The 22,049-nt window shown below is 44.5% G+C and overlaps 1 protein-coding gene across 3 annotated transcripts; it reads left to right on the top strand.

Moving 5' to 3' along the window:
- The first annotated feature begins 601 nt into the window (after positions 1-601).
- Cd180 (CD180 molecule) lies at positions 602-20,171 on the top strand. Of its 3 annotated transcripts, XM_040729024.1 has the most exons (4): positions 602-836; positions 13,889-14,055; positions 14,823-16,570; positions 16,692-20,171. In XM_040729024.1, exons 1-3 carry the CDS (start codon positions 747-749, stop codon positions 16,549-16,551), a joined length of 1,986 nt encoding a protein of 661 aa, XP_040584958.1. In that variant the 5' UTR covers positions 602-746; the 3' UTR covers positions 16,552-16,570; positions 16,692-20,171. The 3 variants fall into 3 exon arrangements, with proteins under 3 accessions (XP_040584958.1, XP_040584957.1, XP_040584959.1); XM_040729023.1 differs by having other exon boundaries at positions 14,823-20,171; XM_040729025.1 differs by lacking the exon at positions 602-836 and having other exon boundaries at positions 13,968-14,055; positions 14,830-20,171.
- The last annotated feature ends 1,878 nt before the right edge of the window (positions 20,172-22,049 follow it).

Genomic DNA, 22,049 nt, shown 5'->3' with positions numbered 1-22,049 from the left:
TCCGGGTCCTTAGTTCTGCTCCCTCGACCCGGATGCTATGTCTTGTAAAACTTTTTGTTTAACTTGAGCCAGTTGTAAGGGCAGAAAAGGGGCTTCTCCTGAGTTGTTAAAACAGCAGTCCTAAATCACCAGGGTGAGAGAGAACGCAATCTCCTTCCTTCGGAAGATCGGGAGTAGTTCAAGGAGCAGCTGAGATTCAGCTAGCAGGACTGCTGAGCCTGTCACCTCCTGCCCTAGTTCCCAGTTTTGCAGCGCTCCCATCTGCTGGAGCAGAGCTCTCTGCCCCTGCCAGCATGCTCCAGCACTTCCAGTCACCCACAAGGACAGCTAGCAAAGTGGTATCCAGTGGAAATGCCGATTGTGGCATTCCCAGCCCCTCAGAGGAGAGACAACACTGCAGAGTGGGTCAAACCCTTGAAACTGGCTTCAGGCCAATGGGAAGTATCACAGCATCACAGCGAGACTCTAAGGGCTGCACGGCTGGTCCACGCTGGTCAGGAAATGCACTGGGCCATCCTGGGGCAGGGTTCTCAGTTATTTTTGGCCAAGACAGTTCGTATGCAAAAACAACTTCCTTTTTTTTTCTTTTGCAGCACAGATCCATAAATGCTGAGCAGCACTGCCTAAGATCAACCTTCAGAGTGCCTCTCTGCCTGCCAAATTGCCAGGGCTATTAGAGTGTGATTACACTGCTTGGCTCTGAGCATTAGATAATCCCACCCAGCTGGGCTTGCTCTGGACCTGGGATGGCTCCAGCCATCAGCTGCGTCTTTTTAGTGGCCCTTTTTTCAGCCAGCTGTGAAGCCATCGCCTCCACAGATCAGATGTGCATTGAGGTGAGTCCAAACTATTTGTCTTCTACCCAGCTGACACTTGCTGAAATTTTTGGGGTATGGCAGACAGACTCGTCTGAGCCTTGGCTTTAAGTCTTGACTGTCCCAAAGAGGATGGTGGGAGATAGCAACAGGGTTTGGTGCAAAGAGCAGACCCTCTCAATCCTGATGCCTACACCATGAGAGCTGTTTGTGCGCCTTCCCAGAACATGGCCATTTGCCATGCAGTCCTTTGGTTTCTTGGCTGTCATAGTGAAGACTAGTGAAGACATGCCCATACCAGGTTTCAGAACATTTAGAGGATCATTCTGAATGAGTATGGGTTTCCCCTCCAGTCGGGCACCTTTCCTGTCTGTTAGATTAACCCACAGGAGTAAATCTGAGAACCAAGCCAACTCTAACCTTCTGTAGCAATATTTATCAACCAGCGGAAAGTTCTTAACCCACAGGAGTAAATCTGAGAACCAACCTTCTGCTCTGAACTGTAGCAATATTTATCAACCAGTGGAAAGTTGTAGAGAGAACGGGGAGACAGAGAGAGAGAGAGAGAGAGAGAGAGAGAGAGAGAGAGAGAGAGAGAGAGAGAAAGAGAGAGAGGGGGAGGGAGGGAGGGAGGGAGGGAGAGAGAGAGAGAGAGAGAGAGAGAGAGAGAGAGAGAGAGAGAGAGAGAGAGAGAGAGAGAGAGAGAGAGAGAGAGAGAGAGGGAGAGAGAGTGGCCTTGCCATGTTAAAATGATTCAACCTTCCTCCCACTGTCCTTGACTCTGGTAAGTGGCCTCCCATGTGAGCATGCTTGACAAAGGGTGCAGACAGAAAAGGCTGGCTTGGTAAGTTCCTTTCCTATTTTGGAACTGAAGGGGGAATACAAGCCAGGGATATCTAGCGGCAAAATGAACCTGAGACCATAGTTAGAAGTTAGACCAATGATCTAAAACTCAGGGCAAAGACTTGGCAGACAAGGGTATGAATCAAAGTACTTGAATGAAGTCTGGAACAGAAACAAACAGAAGCTTGTTTGCCATGTATATGAATGGACTCTGGCTGTTCACAGACTAAGCAAGGTACACAACAGTCCCCATTTCCATCCAGTGGTTGCTCTTTGACACATATCTGTTTTTGAATAGCCTTGCAACCCATTCCATGAACATCAGATGTCTCTATTTTCTCTTCCCTCTTCTCTCATTTTTCCTTCTAAGCAGCAGAATTCTAAGGCTGTTTAATGCATGAATATAAAGGGAGCATGCTTCTCAGGGTTCCAGACCTCTGTGCCACAGATGAGGGGAGCAAGCAGGACTAGCTTGGGGAAATGTGTGCCTTCGATTTTCACACTTGGTCCTCTCCTACATCCAGACCACTCGGGTTCTACCCATCCTTCTCCTTGCTTTCTTTCCTTTGCCGCCTCACTTCAAGCATAATTAGGCATTGCTGCCTGTCTGTTCCTATGACACACTATCCTGAGTTCATCTTGCCTAGTACAGTAATAAGAGTTTTGTTTAGATTTTGCCTTCCTTTAAGCTTATTAAACTTTTGTTGAAGGAAAACACACATACAGAATTTCACAAAGCCCTACATATTCAGTTAATTGCGTTTTCACCAATAAACACATCCAGGTATTCAACATACAACTCAAGACACTGTAAGTACTCAATACTTCAGAAACCCTCATACCTCCTCCCAGCCATTGGTTCCTTAAAGACATCTCGTCTTATAACTTCTATCATCACAGTTGCTTAATGCCTGTTTTAAAAAAAAAACTGTATATAGTAGAGACCATATGGTAGGAACTCTTTGCCTGGCTCCTTTAGTTTGACATTAAATTGGTGACACTTTCTGATGACATGCACAATAGTCATTTGTTGATTCCTACTATTGAGTGACACTCTGTTGGGTAGAAGACCCCACCATTTATTTATTAGTAGGAAACTGCATCGTTTATAATTTTTGTAAGTTGTGTATGACTCTGGTTTTGGACTTTCTTGATTATGCCTTTCTTTAGCAAGCATATCTACAACCTTGTGTTATATGAGTACCTTAGTAGATTCATTTTCCAATAGGGTGTGTGTGTGTGTGTGTGTGTGTGTGTGTGTGTGTGTGTGTAGTAGACATTACCAGCTTTATAAAACATTGATACTAATTAACAGTCATTGGAAGTGTGTGTGACTTTCCATTGCTCTGGAGTCTTGTTAACATTTGATATTAAATGTGAGCCATCCTGGTGGTTAGGATGTAGTATTTCATTGGGACTCATTTTTTATTTCTCTGATGAATTATTAAATTGACTACATGTTCACGGTTGTTTACATACTTCCTCTCTTCTTACACTGCTGAGAGTCACCCAGTGCCACTCTCACACTAGTTAAGCATTATGACACTGATATACCCCCAGCCCTCTACAACTATGTGTGTGTGTGTGTGTGTGAAATGTTTAAGTCTTTTGCTCATTTTCTCCTTTGTTGTCTTGATTTGATAGCCAATATGATCTTCTACTCTGAGACTTCCCTTTCAACTCTCCTAAAGATATCTTTTGCCAAATGGAAGTTCTTAATATTATTGTAACTTGATTTAAGATTTCTTCCCTTAATTTTCAGTACGTTTCTGTCCAGTTTAAGAAATCTTTGTATACCCCAAAGCTATGATGATATTATCCCACAGTTTCTTCTGGAAGATTTATTGTTTCATATTTCTAAGTCTCACAGTTCAAAAACTGATATATACATATATATGTGTGTACATATATATATATATGCATGTTGGGTAGAAGTCAGAATTAATATTTTAATAAAAATTTTTGCTTAAGAAAAGTTCCAACCTACACCAAATTCTGAGAAAATTATAATAAAAACTCATGAACACTCCACAGAGAATCATCTGTTGCTAAATGCCCCATGTTCTCTGTATGCATGTAACAAAATTACAGCAATGAGGAGGTCTTCAGAGACTAGCAAATATGCAGACAGCTGGAATTCAGTGCTCTATAATTGCTACTGTTACAACATTTTCAATGCACTCTGAAACAGTTCCTCAGGCCTGCAGCCTTACTCCCCCAGCCCCATTTCAAATGGGCTCATCTTGGTCACACCGTTCACTCAAAACCAGGGTAAGACAAAGTCCTTCTTGAAAAGTTTCTGCACCCTAATAAGCCTCTCCAGTGACACAATCCAAATCAGATCAAATCAACCAAACTATAAAGAACCCACATTTAATGGATACAAGACTCCCGGATTGCCAGCCACCCCCTGCCCCCAGGAAGGAGACAGGAGAAACAAGCAAACCAGAGTCTGTTTTTTTGGGGGGGGTCAGTTTAAATACCCTGTGGGTGTGGTCTTGACCATCTTTGGGGGAGGAGTCATCATTTGGTGGGTTTTCTGAGATGCCGCAGGGTTTGGAGAAAAGACAGGGGAGGGGGCTTTGGATGGAACTTCCACCAGAACATGCCAGACACTTTGGGGATATGGATACCATATCACCATAGCACTTCTGTTTCTAGGATTGGAGTGGGCTTCACTTGGCAGTGCCCTCTTTGGAAGAACTTCAAATTCACAGGTGCAGGAGCTTCACAGGAACTTTAGATGATGGGGGATGAGATGGCCCCTTAGATGGGCACTCCTGCTCAGGCTAAGGCCTCTTGCCTGGATATTCTTGGAGCACACCTGCAGGAGCCTCTTGTCCCCAAGCTACAGTTGGAAAGAAGGGGGACCCAGGCAACACAGTTAGTGTGTGAGATTAAACTTGGAGGCAAACAGACTAGTTGTGTAGAACAGGGCTTCTCACCCTTCCTAATGCTTCAATCCTTTAATACATCTCCTCACATTGTAGTGACCCCAACTGTAAATTATTTTCATTGCTACTTCGTAACTGTGATTTTGCTACTGTTATGAACCACAATGTAAATATCTGATATTCAGGATATCTGCCATGTGACCCCTGTCACTCCACCCACCCCACCCCCAAAGGGATCGTGACCCGCAGGTTGAAAGCCACTGCAGTAGAGGAACAGAAAACAAAGCAGGTTTCATTGGACTGTCCTTCACCTGGAGGAGTCAGCTTGACAACACAATGTTAGGGATGTGCCTTCCTGGAAGGTTTCGTTCCATTTGTTGGTTTGTTTTCTGAGAATAATCTTTGCTCTGGAATTTACCTTACCAGTCAAGTTGCTCCTTCCCATCAAGGTGTGATTATAGAGTGTGTGGGGGGTGTCAGTGTTTCCAAATCCTCTGGAGTGCATGTGCCAAGTGTACTGGATGTCTGAAAAGGTGGGAATAAGCATTGGAGTGAATTTCAAAGGCTTCCAAATTAGAAAAATGTCTCAAGGCTTGGAAGAAGAGAAAATACAGAAGGCTGGGAGGCTGTTGAGGTACAACAGAAACAAAATAACATCCTGATTGAAAAACTGCAAAGGAATGCCTGGAGGGAGAGAGGACTGCAAATACAAAGGAGCCCTGCTCTAGGTAAAAGAGGCCCAGCTCTGTGCCAAGCTGAAGACAAAGTGGCTGGCATGGGTCCCAGTGCACTGCGGGTCCTAAACAAATGCTTCTTGACACAGAGCAGGGTGTGTTCAGTTGCATGCATCTTAGTGGTTTTGCAGCAGCCCTGCTGGCACAGACATTCACATTAAGAAGGATGGGCCCTGTCTGCAGTGCAGTCAGCCAAAGCAGAAGAGTGAAAAAAGCAACTTGGGAAACTGTCCATCTCAGAAAGAATAATCACGTGGGGCTCAGGGAGCTGTGACATGGTGGATGTCTGCCTAGGAGGAAACCCAAAGCACGTGGTCCTGGTAGTGGTGGAGCTGTCTGTTGCTCCCCGCATCCTCTGAAAGATGCTCATTCCTATGTCCTATGACCCCATTCTGTGCTGCTAGAATTCACCCAAAGCTTTGACCCTAGTCATGGTGGTGAGAAAGACACAAGTTCACTGTTGTAGGGCTTCTACCAAGACGCAGCTTCTACCTGAACCCACGGCCGGGAAACACATAGAGTCTATACCATAAAGGATGTGCTGGCACGCATGAGCCTACACTTTGTGTTTCTTTCAAAAACAGACAAACCAAAACATAGTCAGTGTCCTGAGAGGCTGAAGCATTGTCTCGGAGTAGAGAAGTCTGTGGAAATTTGACCACAAATGAAAGGTATGGCTGCAGATTGGGAAAAAAGAAAATTATCTTGGAGGCCAGCATGGCAGCAACTGGCAAAACTGTGGACTGGTGAATAACAACAGGAAACAATGGTAAACATTCTGAGTTTGACGACGGCACTGCGATTGTGTTCCTTATTCTATTTTTACATTCTCTGTGTCTTTCATAGTATGCCTCCCCATCCCACCCATCTCCCGCCCCACCCCAAAAATAAACAAAATAAAATGTATGACAAAAAGAGGGGGAAGCAAAGGAAGAAGGGGGGAAATCTCTGGGAGCTGTAGAGTGACACAGTGAGTCACGCAGTAACCCCTTTATCCAAATATGTTTATATGTGTTTGTTGAAAAGAATCATTGGTCTGATTCAAGGCCCAGGGTCTCTGCTGCCCCATCTATTCTGGAACCTCACTGGGACTCTTCCTGGACATTCCTTTGGTGACGTCCCAACCCCCAACTCTCCCCTCCACATGTTCCGGAAGATCGCAGATGGGGTGGATGTTGGGGTGGACCAATGTATAACCCTGGTTCTGGGCCTGAGTAGTTGCAGGGTTGGCCAGCCCAACATTCCCTGTCTTCGCCACTCCAGCACTGCCCTGGTTAGTTTAGCCCTTGCAGCATTGAGCAAGGGGGGAGGGCCAGTTCTCTGGGTTGCATATCCTCAGAGTCCGTTCTCCACACCTACACCTTCACGGCCAGCTCTACTATCTTGCCCAGTTGGGGTGTAGGGGCCGCTGTCCTGAGTGCTGCAGCTAATGAGGGGCTGGACCAGTTCTAATGCTCTTATCACCCACCTGCTGCAGGCATTGATTGTGAGAACAGCATCTCCCCCCCCCCACACTGCCACTAGAAAGCTGAGTAGCTCTCCCATGCTCACAACCTCTGCCAACAGGATTGGCTCTATTGTACCGCCCAGGCAAAGTACAGGGCCCAGTGCTGCAGCTGGTAAGGGGTTGGATCAGGTCCCCCACCTGCTGCAGGTGGCGAGGGGCAAAGGGAGGAAGGAATCTTTCCCTCACTCATGCCACCACATGGCATACGAGAGGGGAATGACCTGCTCTCCCATTCTCATGCCCTCAGGGCAAGCTCACCCATGCCTCTGTAAGCACAGTCAGCTCCAGTTTCCAACTCAGGAGAGGCTTAAGATCCTCTCTCCTGAGTGCTCCAGCTAGTGAGGAGCAGGACCAGTTCTCCTTAGTGTTATAGCCAGTTAGGGGTGGGGCCAACTCTGTACAGCCCTGTCCTCTCAGCCTTGGCTGGTATCAGGAGCCACAGACATCAGTGAAGACCATGGATGCATCGGAGCCATGAATCCAGACATGGGCCCCAGCGGAAGCCCAGGCCCAAATATCACCATGGTCCTGAGTGGCAATGAAGCCACACACCTCAGCCCACTCATTGTCTCTATTGTCTCTTTCCCCTCTTCAGATATGCCTCTGTCCACAGGATATTCTCTCTCTCTCTCTCTCTCTCTCTCTCTCTCTCTCTCTCTCTCTCTCTCTCATCACTCCATACATTTGCTCACCATAGTTGTACTGTCTGACTGGCAGGCAATGGGGAGGATACACCAGATGCCCGCATGGGTCTCCCTGGCCCACTTAAATTGCCTCGGCTCTGGGTAGGATCATGCTTCCCCATCACAAGGAGATCATAGCAGTGCCCAAATGCATTGGGGTTGGAGGCCTCTCTAGAGCCTGGGCTAGAAACCCCAGGCTTTGATTTGTTGAGTTTGGCCAGTCCCAGGGCAGGAGTGTTGCTCATATGTCCTTGTTCTTAAGGCGGTCTAAAATGAAAACTGTGACTTACAAAACTTTACAGTTTACATTCAAAAGGACCGAATGGGAGTAATTGTGTGTGTGCACATGCTCACACCTTAGAAAATAAAATCAAGGTTCTCCTTTACACCTAATAGCCACTTAAGAGTGAGTACTTACCATGTTTGTCTTTCTGGGTCTGACCCATTCTTTGTCTGAAGTACATCTAGGGTGTTTCCAGGTTCTGGTTGTTACAATAAAGCTGCTATGAACATAGTTGAGCAAGTAACCCCATATGATTGAGCCTCCTTTGGGTATTCCCAAAAGGCTAGGAAACAGGGGGGGGGAGGTATGCATGGTTCTCCCTGGGAAGGGGAAATAGAGGAGATGTCCTGGATGGACTGGAGGTGAGTAGGGATGGGAACTTGAAGAACTGGGTTGGGGATGGATGGAAGGGGAGAATACTGAAAAAGCTGACTAGATAGAGGGGGGCATTTCCAGCTCAGGTAGAAACCTGACTCAAGGGAAATGCCCAGAAATCCACAAGGATGAAGCCAGCTAATAAATACTCCTAGAAATAGTACATACTTAGCCTGAATTGACCATCTCCCGTGATCAGATTGGTGACTACCCAATTTTCCTCAAAGAGCCTTCATCAAGTAACTGATGGAAACAGACAGACCCACAGCCAAACATTAGGTTGAGCTCAGGGAATCCTGCTGAAGAGAGGAAGGAAAGATTGTAGGAGCCAAAGGGGTCAAGTACATCACAAGAAAATCCACAGATACCTCATGTTCTCCTCCCCCTCCTCTTCTCCCCTTCTCTTACCCCCCCCACCATGATCTCAATTTGTTCAGGAGCTCTGGTCCCTTTCCCCTTCTCTAGGGGACCATGCATGTCTCTTTTAGGGTCTTCTTTATATCCTAGATTCTCTGGAGGTATGGACTGTAGGCTGTTATGTTACTAATCCTTTGCTCTATGTCTAATATCCATATATGAGTGACTATATACCATGTTTGTCTTTTTGTGACTGGGTTACCTCACTCAGGATAGTTTCTTCTAGTTCCATCCATTTGCCTGAGAATTTCAAGATGCCATTGTTTTTTTATCCCTGCTGAGTAGTACTCCATTGTGTAAATGTACCACATTTCCTTTATCCATTCTTCAGTTGAGGAGCATCTAGGTTGCTTCCGGATTCTGGCTGTTACAAATAATGCTGCTATAAACATAGTTGAACAGATGTCTTTGTTGTATGAATGTGCATCCTTTGGGTATATGCTTAAGAGTGGAATTGCTGGATCTTGAGGTAGACTGATTTCCATTTTCCTGAGAAACTGTTATACTGAATTCCAAAGTGACTGTACAATTTTGCACTCCCATCAGAAATAGAGGAGCATTCCCCTTTCTCCACATCCTCTCCAGCATAAATTGTCAGGTATATTTTTATTTTAGCCATTCTGACAAGAGTCGGGGGATGAATAGAGGAGAGCAAGAACAGAGATACCTTAATAGAGAGAGCCATTATAGGTTTAAAGAGAAATCTGGCACTAAGGAAATGTGCAGAGATCCACAAGGATGACCCCAACTAAGAATCTAAGCAATAGTGGAGAGGCAACCTTAAATGCCCTTTCCCTATAATAAGAATGATGACTACCTTAAACACCATCCTAGAGCCTTCATTCTGTAGCTGATGGAAGCAGAAGCAGACACCCACAGCTAAACACTGAGCTGAACTCCTGGAATCCAGTTGTAGAGAGGGAGGAGTGACGAACAAAGGGTCAAGGCCATCCTGTGGAAGCCCACAGAAACAGCTGATCTGAACAAATGGGAGCTCACAGACCCTAGTCTGACAGCTGGGGAGCCAACATAGGACTGAGCCAGGCCCCCTGAATGTGGGTGTCAGCTAGGGGGCCTGGGTAGTCTACAGGGACTCTAGAAGTGGAACCAGTGCTTATCCAGTGCATTAACGGACTTAGGGAGCCCATTCCCCATAGAGGGATACTCTTTTAGCCTAGATACATGGGTGAGTGCTTAGACCCTGCCCCAAATGACTTGATAGACTTTGATGATCCCTCATGGAAGGCCTCACTTTCCCTGGGGAATGGATGGGTGATAGGATGTGGGGGGCTTGGGGGGGATGGGAGGATGAGAGAGAGAGGGAACTGGAATTGATTTGTAAAATAAGATTGGTTCTAATTTAAATAAAATTTTAAAAAAAAGAAAGCCCACAGAAACAACTAACCAGGCTCATAGGAACTCCCAGAGTCTGAACCAACAACCAGGGAACCAGCCTAGGTCCTGTACATATATGTGACAGTTGTTTATCCTGGTCTGCTTGTAGGACTCCTAACAACAGGAGTCGGGGCTGTCCCTAGTGCTTTGGCTGGCTCTTGGAAACCTATTCCTCATTCTGGATTTCCTTGTCCAGCCAGAGGCACTTAGTCTTACTGTAACTTGATAATACCATGTTTTATTGTCTTATTGATACCCATGGGATGCCTGCCCCTTTCTGAACAGAAACAGAGGAAGAGTGAATGGGGAGGGCAGAGGGAAAGTGGGGGGTGGGAAGAGAGGAGGGAGGGGAAACTGTGGTTAGGATATAAACCAGGTTAATTAAATAAAAATAAATACGTAAAATCGACTGAAAACTCACTCTGCCGTGATTCACATGTGTTGCTAACTCCCATGGTCATAACAGTTTCGATTGTAAAACTCTTGACTACAGGAAATGTAGAGGGCAGGTGTGTGTGAAACCCAAGACCTGTTTGGTTTGAAATTCTACCTAACCCTTGTCATCAACCTTCCTCCTAGAAATCAAGGGCAGCAGGGCCATTGCTATTTCCATCTACGTGGATATCTGTGGAACACGATTTGTTGTCTTCCTGCTTGGCCCTGTCAGACCCTGCCTGCCTCTCCTATTGTTTTTTGCTGGGATGAAAGAGTTATTTCACTCCCTTGCCTTTCCTCTTTCTAGAAGCTCCCTGGGCCCCTGGCTCAGCAGAGTTTCTGCAGCCTTTATTTTCTGAATCCCATTAGTGCAGTAAAGTGCTTAGAAGGCCCAGGGGAGGCTGAAAGAAGGAATAATGTTGGTGTCCTGGGGGGAATCGGTAGCCTTAGGCCTTTCACTGTAGTACTATGACAGAGCCAGACAGATTGGAGGATTCCCCTTTCTCCATAAGTACTTGAAGTCAGGTATGCCAATGGGGACCAGAAAAGAAAAATGTCTCCTCCAAGCTAAAATGAGCCACAGCAACACTGAGCCCACAGTTGTCCGCACTGATTCTCTCTGGGTGGGCCACATTCACAGGCACCAGGCACAGTCTTGTAACGTGCTTTTCCCCAACAGTCAGTTAAATCTTGGTTTTAAATGCCAAGTGTACATTTCAAGGACATTATGTGGATGGATTTGTGACAGTGCCTAGAGGACTTGGGGTCTATAAAAATGGAGAATAAATTACAGGGAAATATAAATATGGCATTTTCATCATCGACAGCTGTAACAGCCTCACAGCATAGAAGGAAATCACTGGTTTCCTGTAGGTGCTCATGTTTAGTGGTGCTACAAAGAAGTGTGCCACTGAGCAGGAAACAGAGTTAGGCAAAAAGTGACTAAAGTGGTGCCATCTAGAGAGCCTGACCACCCAGGAGAAAAGGAAGGCATGTGCATTTCTGCTTCCAGCCACGGAAATCTGTTTGTAGTCAACAGCAGGAAGGCAGCTGAACAAGAGAATGGTGGGACAGCTTCATGGACCACTGGAGAGCAAGTGTGTAATGGGGGATGTCCTTCTGTATGCTGTGAATATGTGTTTCTCTTATTGGTTGATGAATAAAGCTCTTTTGGCCAATGGACAGGAGGGATGTAGCCAGGCAGGAAAGATAGGCGGGGCTAACAGACTAGGAGAGTTTTGGGAAGAGGAACACCTAGAGAGACTCGAGAGAGAGATGTCATGTAGATGCTGAGGGAGAAAGAGGTCTTGGCATCACTGGTAAGCCAAGACCATGTGGAGATACACAGATTAATAGAGGTAGGTTAATAATTAAGAGAGAGATAGCCAATAGGAAGCCTGAGCCATCAGTGAAACAGTTTATAATTAATATAGGTTATTGTGGGTTTCTTTGGGACTAAACAGATGTGGGACCAGATGGGACAGAAACTTCTGTCAACAGATATGTGGCAAGGAAAGACCAGGAGATAGGTGGTTACATGAGTTCACCTAGGATGTGAGACAGTTTGACCACTAGTGGTCCCTGATGCTCATCTACTTGAGAAAAGTATCTTCAATAATACTGTTTTTCTTAGCTAGGAGTCTCCGTAGGCAGGACACACAACATCAAATCTTCCTACCTGCCCCACTCCCAATCACACACACAGTAACTATGGATACTATAGCAACACCAGATCTACCATGACCCTACCATTCTGTGGACTTGTGATATCTTCCCATTTCTCTTTAATTCAAGATCTGATCTTGGATTAGAGATTTAAGAGACAATGCCTGCTAGATTTCAGGATGTTGAACTATTTTGGACACAGGGTGGGCCCAAAGACCTACAGTCTAGTAGTCACAGCCTGGAGATCCAAAAAGGGGAAATAATTCATATTTCAAGGTTGAAACAACAAAGATCTGTACTACTTAGTTTTCCTTTTAATATTAGGTTAAGAAAATTTGTTGCAAAGTAGTTACCAGAACTTCTAAATGCCCATGGCTCACTCACCACTCAAGGACCATCAGTGTTCTTCTGCAAACTTGTCTCTTAGTTCTGCCTCCTCCCCTCCTGCTCCATTTGTTTGCATTCCTTGTTTGTTTGCTTGTTTGTTGAGACAGGGTCTTACCCTATCTCACACTGGCTTAGAAGTCACAGCAGACCTTTGGTTTCAGCCTTCCATGTGCTGGGATTATGGAGTGATTTCTTTCTTTTTTTCAGAGTATGTTAAAACAAATCTCAAACCTGTCATTTCATTTGTAACATCTTAAAAGTTTAAGACCATTTCTTTTATGTAATCACATTAGCCACTACTTTTAGGAAATTCATATCCCCTCCAACTCATTATTTCTCAATATCATGAAATCCTGTCTTCAAAGTTCCCTAGTTATTTATAAAATGTCTTTTCCTAGCTTTTAAAAAATCATAATCTGAACAAGGGGTTAATCTATTACTTGATTTTCCAAGCAATTATGTATAACTTTCTCTTTTAAAGTAGCTTTTAAAGTTATTTTCTGTGCATATGCAATCATGTGAGTACACACCATGGCATGTGTGGAGTCAACTTGCAAGGGCAACTTGAAATAGTTGGTTCTTTATGTTCTGTGGGTTCCAAGGGAGAAAAGTCAGGTTGGCAGGCCTGGTGGCAAGTGCCCTTGCCCACTGAGTCATATCACCAGTCTCCCCCTCATCTCTTAACAAAAGTTTTCTCCCTTCCTCCTGCGCTTCCTTTGCCCCTACCTTCCCCAGTTACTTTATAGAGTACTCCACTTTGTGTATTTTATAGACCCAAGTTAAGTGTCTTAACTTTAATCAGCTATGTCACTCACTTGTGGACATGAAGTCTTCGCTAGATTCCAATTTATTCATTCCTTCATTTGGGAGCTTGTTTTGGGCAAGAATATTTCTGTGGGGTTCCTCTACAGAGTACCACGTTTCGTTCAGCTAGACTCACACTGATGATAGTGTGGCTACAGACAACCTTTTTCTCTCTCAGTCCTAGGCCTGTGCATGCTAGAAAACACCCTTGGTTTTTGTTTGATTGTTTGTTTGTGGGTTGTTTGTTTTGCGTGTGTATGTGCTTACATCATCGTTAAATTCATAATCTTCCTACCCTCACATTTTGGCTTACAGTCAATGCCTTGCTAACAAAGTGTGTAATTTTCTTAATATCCTCTAATCCCATCATTCAGAGTTCTCTGATGGACTACAAATGTCTTTTACCCACTGATTTATTTGAATCATAGTCTAATCAAGAGGGAGTACTTTACTGTTATTCTTTGTGGTAGCTTATTAGAAACCTGTAACAAATATGATTGTGAATAAACATTTTGTGTTTTTGCAAGTATATTTTTGGGAAAGATTACTAGACGTGAGACTGCTTCTCAAAAGGTAAATCACACATAATTTTGCTAGATAGTGAATCTAATTACTAAATCCAATATTAATTTGTATTGCTTTTCCCATCAGAAAGAAACCAATAAAACATACAACTGTGAAAATTTGGGTCTCAGTGAAATTCCTGGCACTCTATCAAACTCAACAGAATGTTTGGAGTTCAGCTTTAATTTCTTGCCTACAATTCAAAATACGACCTTCAGCAGACTTGTAAATCTCACCTTTCTGGATTTAACCAGGTAGGTATTTCAGCTCCTTGCATGTTTTTGACATTTTACTTAAGCAAAACCATACTGTGCTTCCCAAGCATCTGAGGCACAGATAAGCTGCTGTGCATTTATTTTTCTGGTACTACGACGTATTGTAAATTAAGGCCAGTCAACTAGGAGGTAAGTATTCTGATCCCCAGCTCTGCTTCAGGTGCTGTTTAGGAAGGTCTAAATCAGTGGTCTCAACCTGAGGGTCACAACCCTTTTGGGTGTGGAATGACCCTTTCACAGGGGTTGCATGTCAAATATCCTGCATATCAGATATTTACATTACAATTCATAACAGAAGCAAATTTACAGTTACAAAGTAGCAATGCAAAATAATGTTATGGTTGAGGCTCACCACAACATGAGGAACTGTATTAAAGGGTTGCAGCATTAGGAAGGTTGAGAATCACTGTTGTAAGGAGTATTGATGACAAAAATGAAAACAAATCTTGACCAAATCAGATGCAATATTAACATGCTTACATAAAATAAATGGTCTTAAACTTTTAAGATGTTAAAAATGAAATGACAGGTTTGAGATTTGTTATAACATACTCTGGAAAAAAATAAAGAAATCACTCCATAATCCCAGCACTTAGTTCTTCCTATCCTGTGGGTTCTCCTTTACTTTGTACTGATAATATGCTATTTTGCTATTGTGCACAATGGATTTCTTCACCCATTGCTGTGCTGATGTTTGTTCTTTTGTCCTTGTATAAGTGATTGCTAAATGCTCTTATTTCTTTGAGGTGCCAGATTTACTGGATACATGAAGATACCTTCCAAAGCCAACATCAGTTAGACACTCTTGTGCTAACTGCAAATCCCCTGATATTTATGGCAGAAACAGCACTTAATGGACCCAAGTCACTGAAACACCTGTTCTTCATCCAAACAGGGATGTCCAGTCTTGACTTTATCCCCATGCACAATCTGAAAAACTTGGAAAGTCTATATCTTGGAAGCAATCACATTTCCTCCATTAAGCTCCCCAAAGACTTCCCAAAAGAGAAGCTGAAGGTTCTGGATTTTCAAAATAATGCTATCCATTACCTGTCTAAAGAAGACTTAGGGTCTCTGCAGCAGACCACTAATCTGAGCCTTAACTTAAAGGGAAATGGCATCACAGGAATAGAGCCTGGGGCTTTCAAGTCAACTGTCTTCCAAAGGTTGGACTTTGGAGGGACTCTTGATTTGCTGGTTATATTCAAGGGTTTGCAGAACTCCACTGTCCAGTCTCTCTGGCTGGGGACCTTTGAGGACGTCAATGATGAAGACATTAGTTCCTCTGTGTTTGAGGGTCTCTGTGAAATGTCTGTTGAGAGCATGTACCTGCAGAAGCATCACTTCTTCAACATCTCGTCCAGCACATTCCACTGCTTCACCAGCCTCCAGGAGCTGGACCTTACAGCCACTCACCTGAAAGAATTACCCTCTGGGATTGTGGGACTGAAAAGCCTCAAGAAATTAGTTCTCAGTGCAAATAAGTTTACTAGCTTGTGTCAAATCAATGCAGCCAATTTTCCCTCCCTTACACACCTTTACATCAAAGGCAACATGAAGAAACTTGACCTTGGTACTGGCTGTTTAGAAAACCTAGAAAATCTTCATCTGCTTGATCTAAGTCATGATGACATCGAAATTTCTGATTGCTGCAACATGCAACTCAAAAACCTGTCTCACTTACAAAGCCTAAACTTGAGCTATAATGAACCCCTGGGCCTAAAGACAGAGGCATTCCAAGAATGTCCTCAGCTAGAACGCCTGGATTTGGCATTTACCCAATTAAGGGTTAGTACTGAACAAAGTCCCTTCCAGAACCTCCATCTTCTGAAGGTTCTAAATCTCTCCCACTGCCTCCTTGACACCAGCAATCAGCATGTCCTCGATGGCCTACCAGTGCTCCAGCATCTGAACTTACAGGGAAACCACTTTCCAAATGGGAATATCCAAAAGACCAACCCACTTCAGACACTGGAAAGCCTAGAAACCCTAATTTTATCATTCTGTGATCTGTCCTCCATAGACCAGCAAGCCTTCATCAGGCTCAAGATAATGAATCATGTAGACCTAAGTCACAACAGGCTGACATCCAGTAGCATTGAGGCTCTTAGTCATCTTAAAGGGATCTACCTCAATCTAGCTTCCAACCACATTGACATCATCCCATCCAGTCTCCTCCCCATCTTGTCCCAGCAAAGAACCATTAGCTTAAGAGGAAATCCCCTGGACTGCACTTGCTCAAATATTTACTTTTTAGAATGGTACAAAGAAAACATGCAAAAGCTTGAGGACACAGAGAACACTTTTTGTGCAAATCCTCCATTGCTGAGGGGAGTCAGGCTATCTGATGTCACGCTGTCATGTGGCATTACAGCTGTGGGCATTTTCTTTCTCATTGTATTCTTGCTTTTGTTCACTGTTGCATTGATTTTTGCAGTGAAATATTTTCTCAGGTGGAAATACCAACACATTTAGCTCAAGGTTTCCAGAGAAGGTACGTGTTCAGCAAAATTGTCCTAAGTAAAGAAACTGTCATCTACAGGTGAATAGACTCAATTGGTTCCCAGAGCTGGGCTGGGCTTCACTGAGCTTTTCTGGACATTTCTTACTAATAGGAGTCTCCTACGGTGGTGGAGCTAGAGGACCAGGCACTGCTGTGAGACATAGAGCCACTTGTACCTGTGAGATGTGACCACATTCACTGAAGCCTCCAAAGCAACCCCACCCATCTGAGAAAGGAGAGCACCAAGCATCACCCACCCACCCTGCTGCCCAACCGTCTGTGCTGGGGCCAACCCTGTCCCTCTCTCTCTCTCTCTCTCTCTCTCTCTCTCTCTCTCTCTCTCTCTCTCTCTCTCTCTCTCTCTCTCTCAAACACACACACACACACACACACACACACTTCTGACATTTTGCTTGAGACTGAGCTCTCTGTAATTGAGCCTTTTGGGAAAGTTAGGCCCTGGCAAAGTCTCAGTGCTCATTTTAAATGATAAAGGTTAAAAAATAGAGTGAATTTAAAAGAAAAGACAATGTAATAAATTCCACTCTCAACTAGATTCTATTAGTTACCTAAATTATTTGCTTTCTAAGGTCCAGAGGAGCCCCTAGGGTGCCAACAGTACAAAAGTTTTAAAGCTCCTCCTCACCCATCTCTGAAGGTACAATTTCATTCTTTTCACAACAAGGAGGCCCCCTTCCCTGTTTGTTCTTGTGACTCTTGGATTGCAAACTTAGAGGTGGGCTGTGGTCCAAACTGCTCTTTTTATCATCCAGGTTCCTGGTCCTTGGACTTCTCTCCCATAGGAACAGGGGGATGAATCATGTCAGGTTCCCAGACTGGCTTTCCAAAGCCTGTTCCCCTTGGAGAATATTGAAGAACACCTTCACAATGGAACCTTGTGGATTTATGTGTCCCTGCACACTGGCTGTTGGGAACATGATAAGGGAGAAGAGATTTCTGTTCAGTCCAGGGGTATTCCCTAAGGTTGTGGCAGTGACAGAAAATATGGGGCTATTGAATGCAGATAGACAGAGAGGACAAGACAGTTGACAATATCACAATTTAATCCCCCGCCAAGTTCCCAAATCCTTCTAATGTAGGCTGATTCTCCTGAAGTCTGAATTACTGGTTGAAACTTGGTAACTGTGATGTTTACAATTACTGTTCCCTGAATTCAGAGATTTAGGCAATAATGGATTGATAATATTTTTAAAACATTGCACACATACTAAATATATATATACTTCTTCATTTCATCATTCCCTGAATAATATAACTATTTACACAGCATATATGTCATGTTACATACTGTTAGTAGGCAATAAAAAGTATATGGAAAGATGATGCGAGTTATATGAAAATACTATGCTATTCTATTTCTGTTTAAAGCACTTGAACATTTGAGAATTCTAGTATCTCTGAGGACTCCTGAACCCAATTTCCCCCATGAAAACCAAGGGACTGATACATAAGGCCTTGATTAAATTTCATAACCAACTTTAGGTTAGAGATGTTAACTAATTATGTATTGTTGATGGAGTATCAAAGAATGATTGACCGATGGCTGCTAGCATCCAGGCAGAATGATAAGATTAGCATGTCTTCTCTCCACCCCTGGCAAAGCTGCTTAGAGGCAGTAGCAGCTGGTATGAACCTCTTTCCTGCTTAGGGACTTCATCCTTTCTCACATGGTCAGTCCGTGCTCCGGAAGCCCCCACAGTCCGTCCTCACATCCTGAGACTTGCAGGCATGGTTTCCTCTTTGGAAAGTGGCTTTTTCCTATATAGTCAATGCAAAGCCAACGGTGAATGATGCCCCGACTAGTGAACTCTCCACCTCCTTTACTGCCTTTATGGCTCTTCTTCCGTGTCCAGAGTCATGGCTGGGACGTGATGCTGTCCCAGGTTGTGTGTGCTCAGGCTCACGCGTGTGAATGTTCATTTGGAGGTCAGATGTTGAGGTCAGGAGACTGCTTCCCCATCTTACTGTTTTGAGACAGGTCCCTCACTGACTGTGGAGCTCTCCCCAACTTCAGGGATCTATCTACCCATCTCCAGGCTCTACCCCAGTTCTGGGGTTATAAATGCACACACCAGCTGCCAATCTTTTTACACAGGTGCTATGGAACTGAACTCAGTCTGCAGGCTTGTGCAGAAAGCACCTTACTCACTGAGCCTCCCTGCACGGCTCTCATGATTTATATTTTGGATAATTGCTAAGATTTTGTAGGCCTCTGGTCCTGAGATTTTATCAGTGGTTGCTACATTGGCCATGCCCATCCCCACTTACTCTTAGTTCTAGTCAGCATCTCCAGAGCTTCCTGCACTGCATCTCGCATATATTTCTCACTAGAAATACCCAGAGCAATCTGGTAATAAAAGATGCCTATGCCAAGACTCCAGTAATTAGAATATTGTTGCAATGAGGTTAACTCCGATTCCTAGTCATTGACTGAGTCCCTGTGACATCCCAGCCTCCTCTTCCTCATGTTTCCTCCTGTTACCCCCGTTTCAAAGTGTAGGTGCATTCCACATTCAGAATGCTGTCTTAGAAAACAGCAACCCTGCGCAGCAGCCACTCAGCTGCCAGAACCATTCTCGCCTGAGTGGCCATTCCTTCTACCAAGAACCAGGATGTTCTCCTGGTCCAGGCTGCAGCTAAGGGCCATGTATGGGTCTGTGTAGGCCAGCTACAGTTGTGGATGTCTATGGCCTGCATCACCTCAGGAGGCCTTAGGAACCATGTGAGATGAAATCAGAGGGCTATGCTGAACCTGTGTCACCCTTTGCTGACCCTGGGAAAGCTGGCTTTGCCTCTCGAGGGACACTACAGCAAGAAAGCTGGCCTCTGCACACTGGAGAGATAACCTCATGCTTCACCACAGGCCAAGATGAACCAACCCTAAGGGCATGCCTGTAGGGGGGCTGACTCTATCCCCTCACCCAAGGGGGTGGCTCCAGGGAGCCCGGACTGACCAGCTCAGCTACTACTCAGGCCTACAGCCAGGCCTTGGGTTGGCCCCATCTAGAACCTGCTGGAGCTGGTGAAGGGACTGGTCTTGTAGAATGATACCCACAACATCACCAAGACTTGTGGCAGCCACGGGATATCCCAGAAGAGTTCTGAGAGGATCCAGTGAGGATGGTGTGCCAGACACCAGAGGCCTTGAACCAAACCTGTGACTCAATACAATGAACATTTGCCAGTAAAACTGATGGGACAAAGGAGTATACTATATGGCACACTGAAGCCCCCAATGCTACCAGGACAAATGAAGAGGTGTTGGAGAGGTAGGAAATACACAGAAAAGCTAAGAGATTTTCCTGTTGTTGTGTTTTTTGTTTTGTTTTTGTTTTTGAGGTTTTTTGTTTGTTTGTTTTGTTTTGCTTTTGCTTTTGCTTTTGCTTTTGTTCTATTGCTTGCTTGCTTTGATTTGTTTCCTTTTGTGGGGAGGCACAGGAGGGGTGAGGGGAGGGTATGAGGGAACCAGGAGGAGAGCAGAATTGGGGTGCATGATGTGAAACCAAGAGTCAATAAAAAAACTAAATCTAATAAATAAATATTTAAATAAATAAAAGCAAGAAAACACTAACCAATTGGACTGCCTCTCTAGTCTGTCAGATGTCAGCTGACTCTTGCCTTGGGGATGTAAACTGAAGATGGAGGACACTAATTGTGAATCTATCACTCTATAATACTCAATACGTAACTTGGAAAACCCAAAGATTCTGTAGAAATTTTCTGCTATGGGTGCATTACACGAAGCTTCCCAGTGTCTCGAGCTTGGGCGAGGCCTGACTGCCCCGTGTTGCTCTCCTTTGTCATCGCACTGATCCAAGGCTCAACGACAGGCCCTCTGTATTAAGCAACAGTAAATTCTCCCCACAGAGTCAGGAAGGCAGCTTTTTGATGACTGCTGTCAATTTTATTGCTTTATCTGGTTACTCGGAGAGGATCTGTAGACATCGTGCATTTATTGGTTTTATGTATTGCATGTTGTTGCTGCTCTGACAAGCTACACCTATAAAAATGTGTTATTATTGCATGATGTAGCCCCGTGAGCTGACCCTGAATTTCAAAGTGTACTGGAGCAAATTGCAGTGAAGTCCATAAAAGCTGACTGGCCTCCATCACAAAGGACTCTCTGCGTGAGCTGCAGCTCCTATAATCCAAGGAAGAATTATACCCTTCCCTGTACCTGCAGCCATTGCTATTAACTGAGCACAGCACACTCCCAAACACAGGCATTATCTGAAAAATCCTAAGACAGGATGCTGTAGGTTGCTCTGATTTGTCCAAGTCACTGAGAGGATGCCAGTATAATTTTGAAGTTTACAAAAGAATGAAATAACTGGCTTGCTAGTGTAGCATCAGTCCATGGTGTGGGTGGAGTTCCCACCAGTGTTTTCTCTCTTCTCTGAATGCAGAACAGGCACCCAAGTTACAGCAATAGAAAGTGGTTATCTCTAACCTGGGAGGCAACTGTTGGACATGTTAAGAGTGCAACTGTCTAGCACAGTGGGGGTTAACCTGTGGCACAGAGGAATAACCTAGCCTATAGCAGCTCCCAAGCCTAGTTGAACAGCAGAATCACCTGGAAAATCCTTGGCAAAACAGAAGTCTTCAACCTTCCTCTGGACATTGGCCCCCACTTTCCACCCAGTGATTTTGCATAAAATCATTTCTAATGCCTAAAATTTCTATTTAACCAATCAACTCAGAAGCTTGTTAGGCTCCACAATGCACATAAACAAAAGACTGTAGACTTACAGCACAGTGGAGAAACCCCAGGTGTAAGAGCTCCTGTTTTCCTCGTGCTACATATTGATGTCAGGTGGGCAAGGCCGGGGCTGTAAGCCAGGACTAGAGAACAGGATGCACCTGTGGCTATCAGCCGACAAGCAATGCACAGAAATCCGTGGGGGCTGGGGCCCAACACCTCTGTCCAACTTTTGGAAAGGAACTTCCTTTCCTGGGATATGAAGACAGATGAAAGCCTGAAGATTTAAATAAAAGATGAGGCATCCGGCCGTTTGGTGCTAAGAGAATGCATGTGCGTGTGTGGGGGGTAAGGTAAGGCGTGAGGAGCCTTATACACCTGATACATTACACTTGTGAGTGGAGGTCTCACTGAGATTTTAAGAGACTTAGAATGATCGGGAAAGCGACGAAACTAGGGAAGTAAAGGAATTGAAAATGGGTACCTCAACTTGTAACACTTAGTAAAATTGAATGATTAAATCTCAAGGCTTTTGACTGCAGGGATTGCCCTTGGTTGGAGGGTGGACTGGTTTAAATCTCCAGTCTTTCACCCGTCACCGAGGTCGGAAAAGAAAGGGGAACCTGAGAGATTGCCCTCAGAGGCTGGTCAACAAGTAACGATTTATGAGGGTGTATTGGAAAAGGGTACCAAGTTAGGGGTACCAGGCTAACTATCCAGGCTTTCACTCAACACGGAGGTTGGGAAAGA

The sequence above is a fragment of the Mesocricetus auratus genome, unplaced genomic scaffold (assembly GCF_017639785.1).
Source record: "Mesocricetus auratus isolate SY011 unplaced genomic scaffold, BCM_Maur_2.0 Super-Scaffold_100020, whole genome shotgun sequence".
Taxonomy (NCBI): domain Eukaryota; kingdom Metazoa; phylum Chordata; class Mammalia; order Rodentia; family Cricetidae; genus Mesocricetus; species Mesocricetus auratus.
Note: the sequence above shows the minus strand (reverse complement) of the source record. Positions and strands in the feature narration are given on the sequence as shown.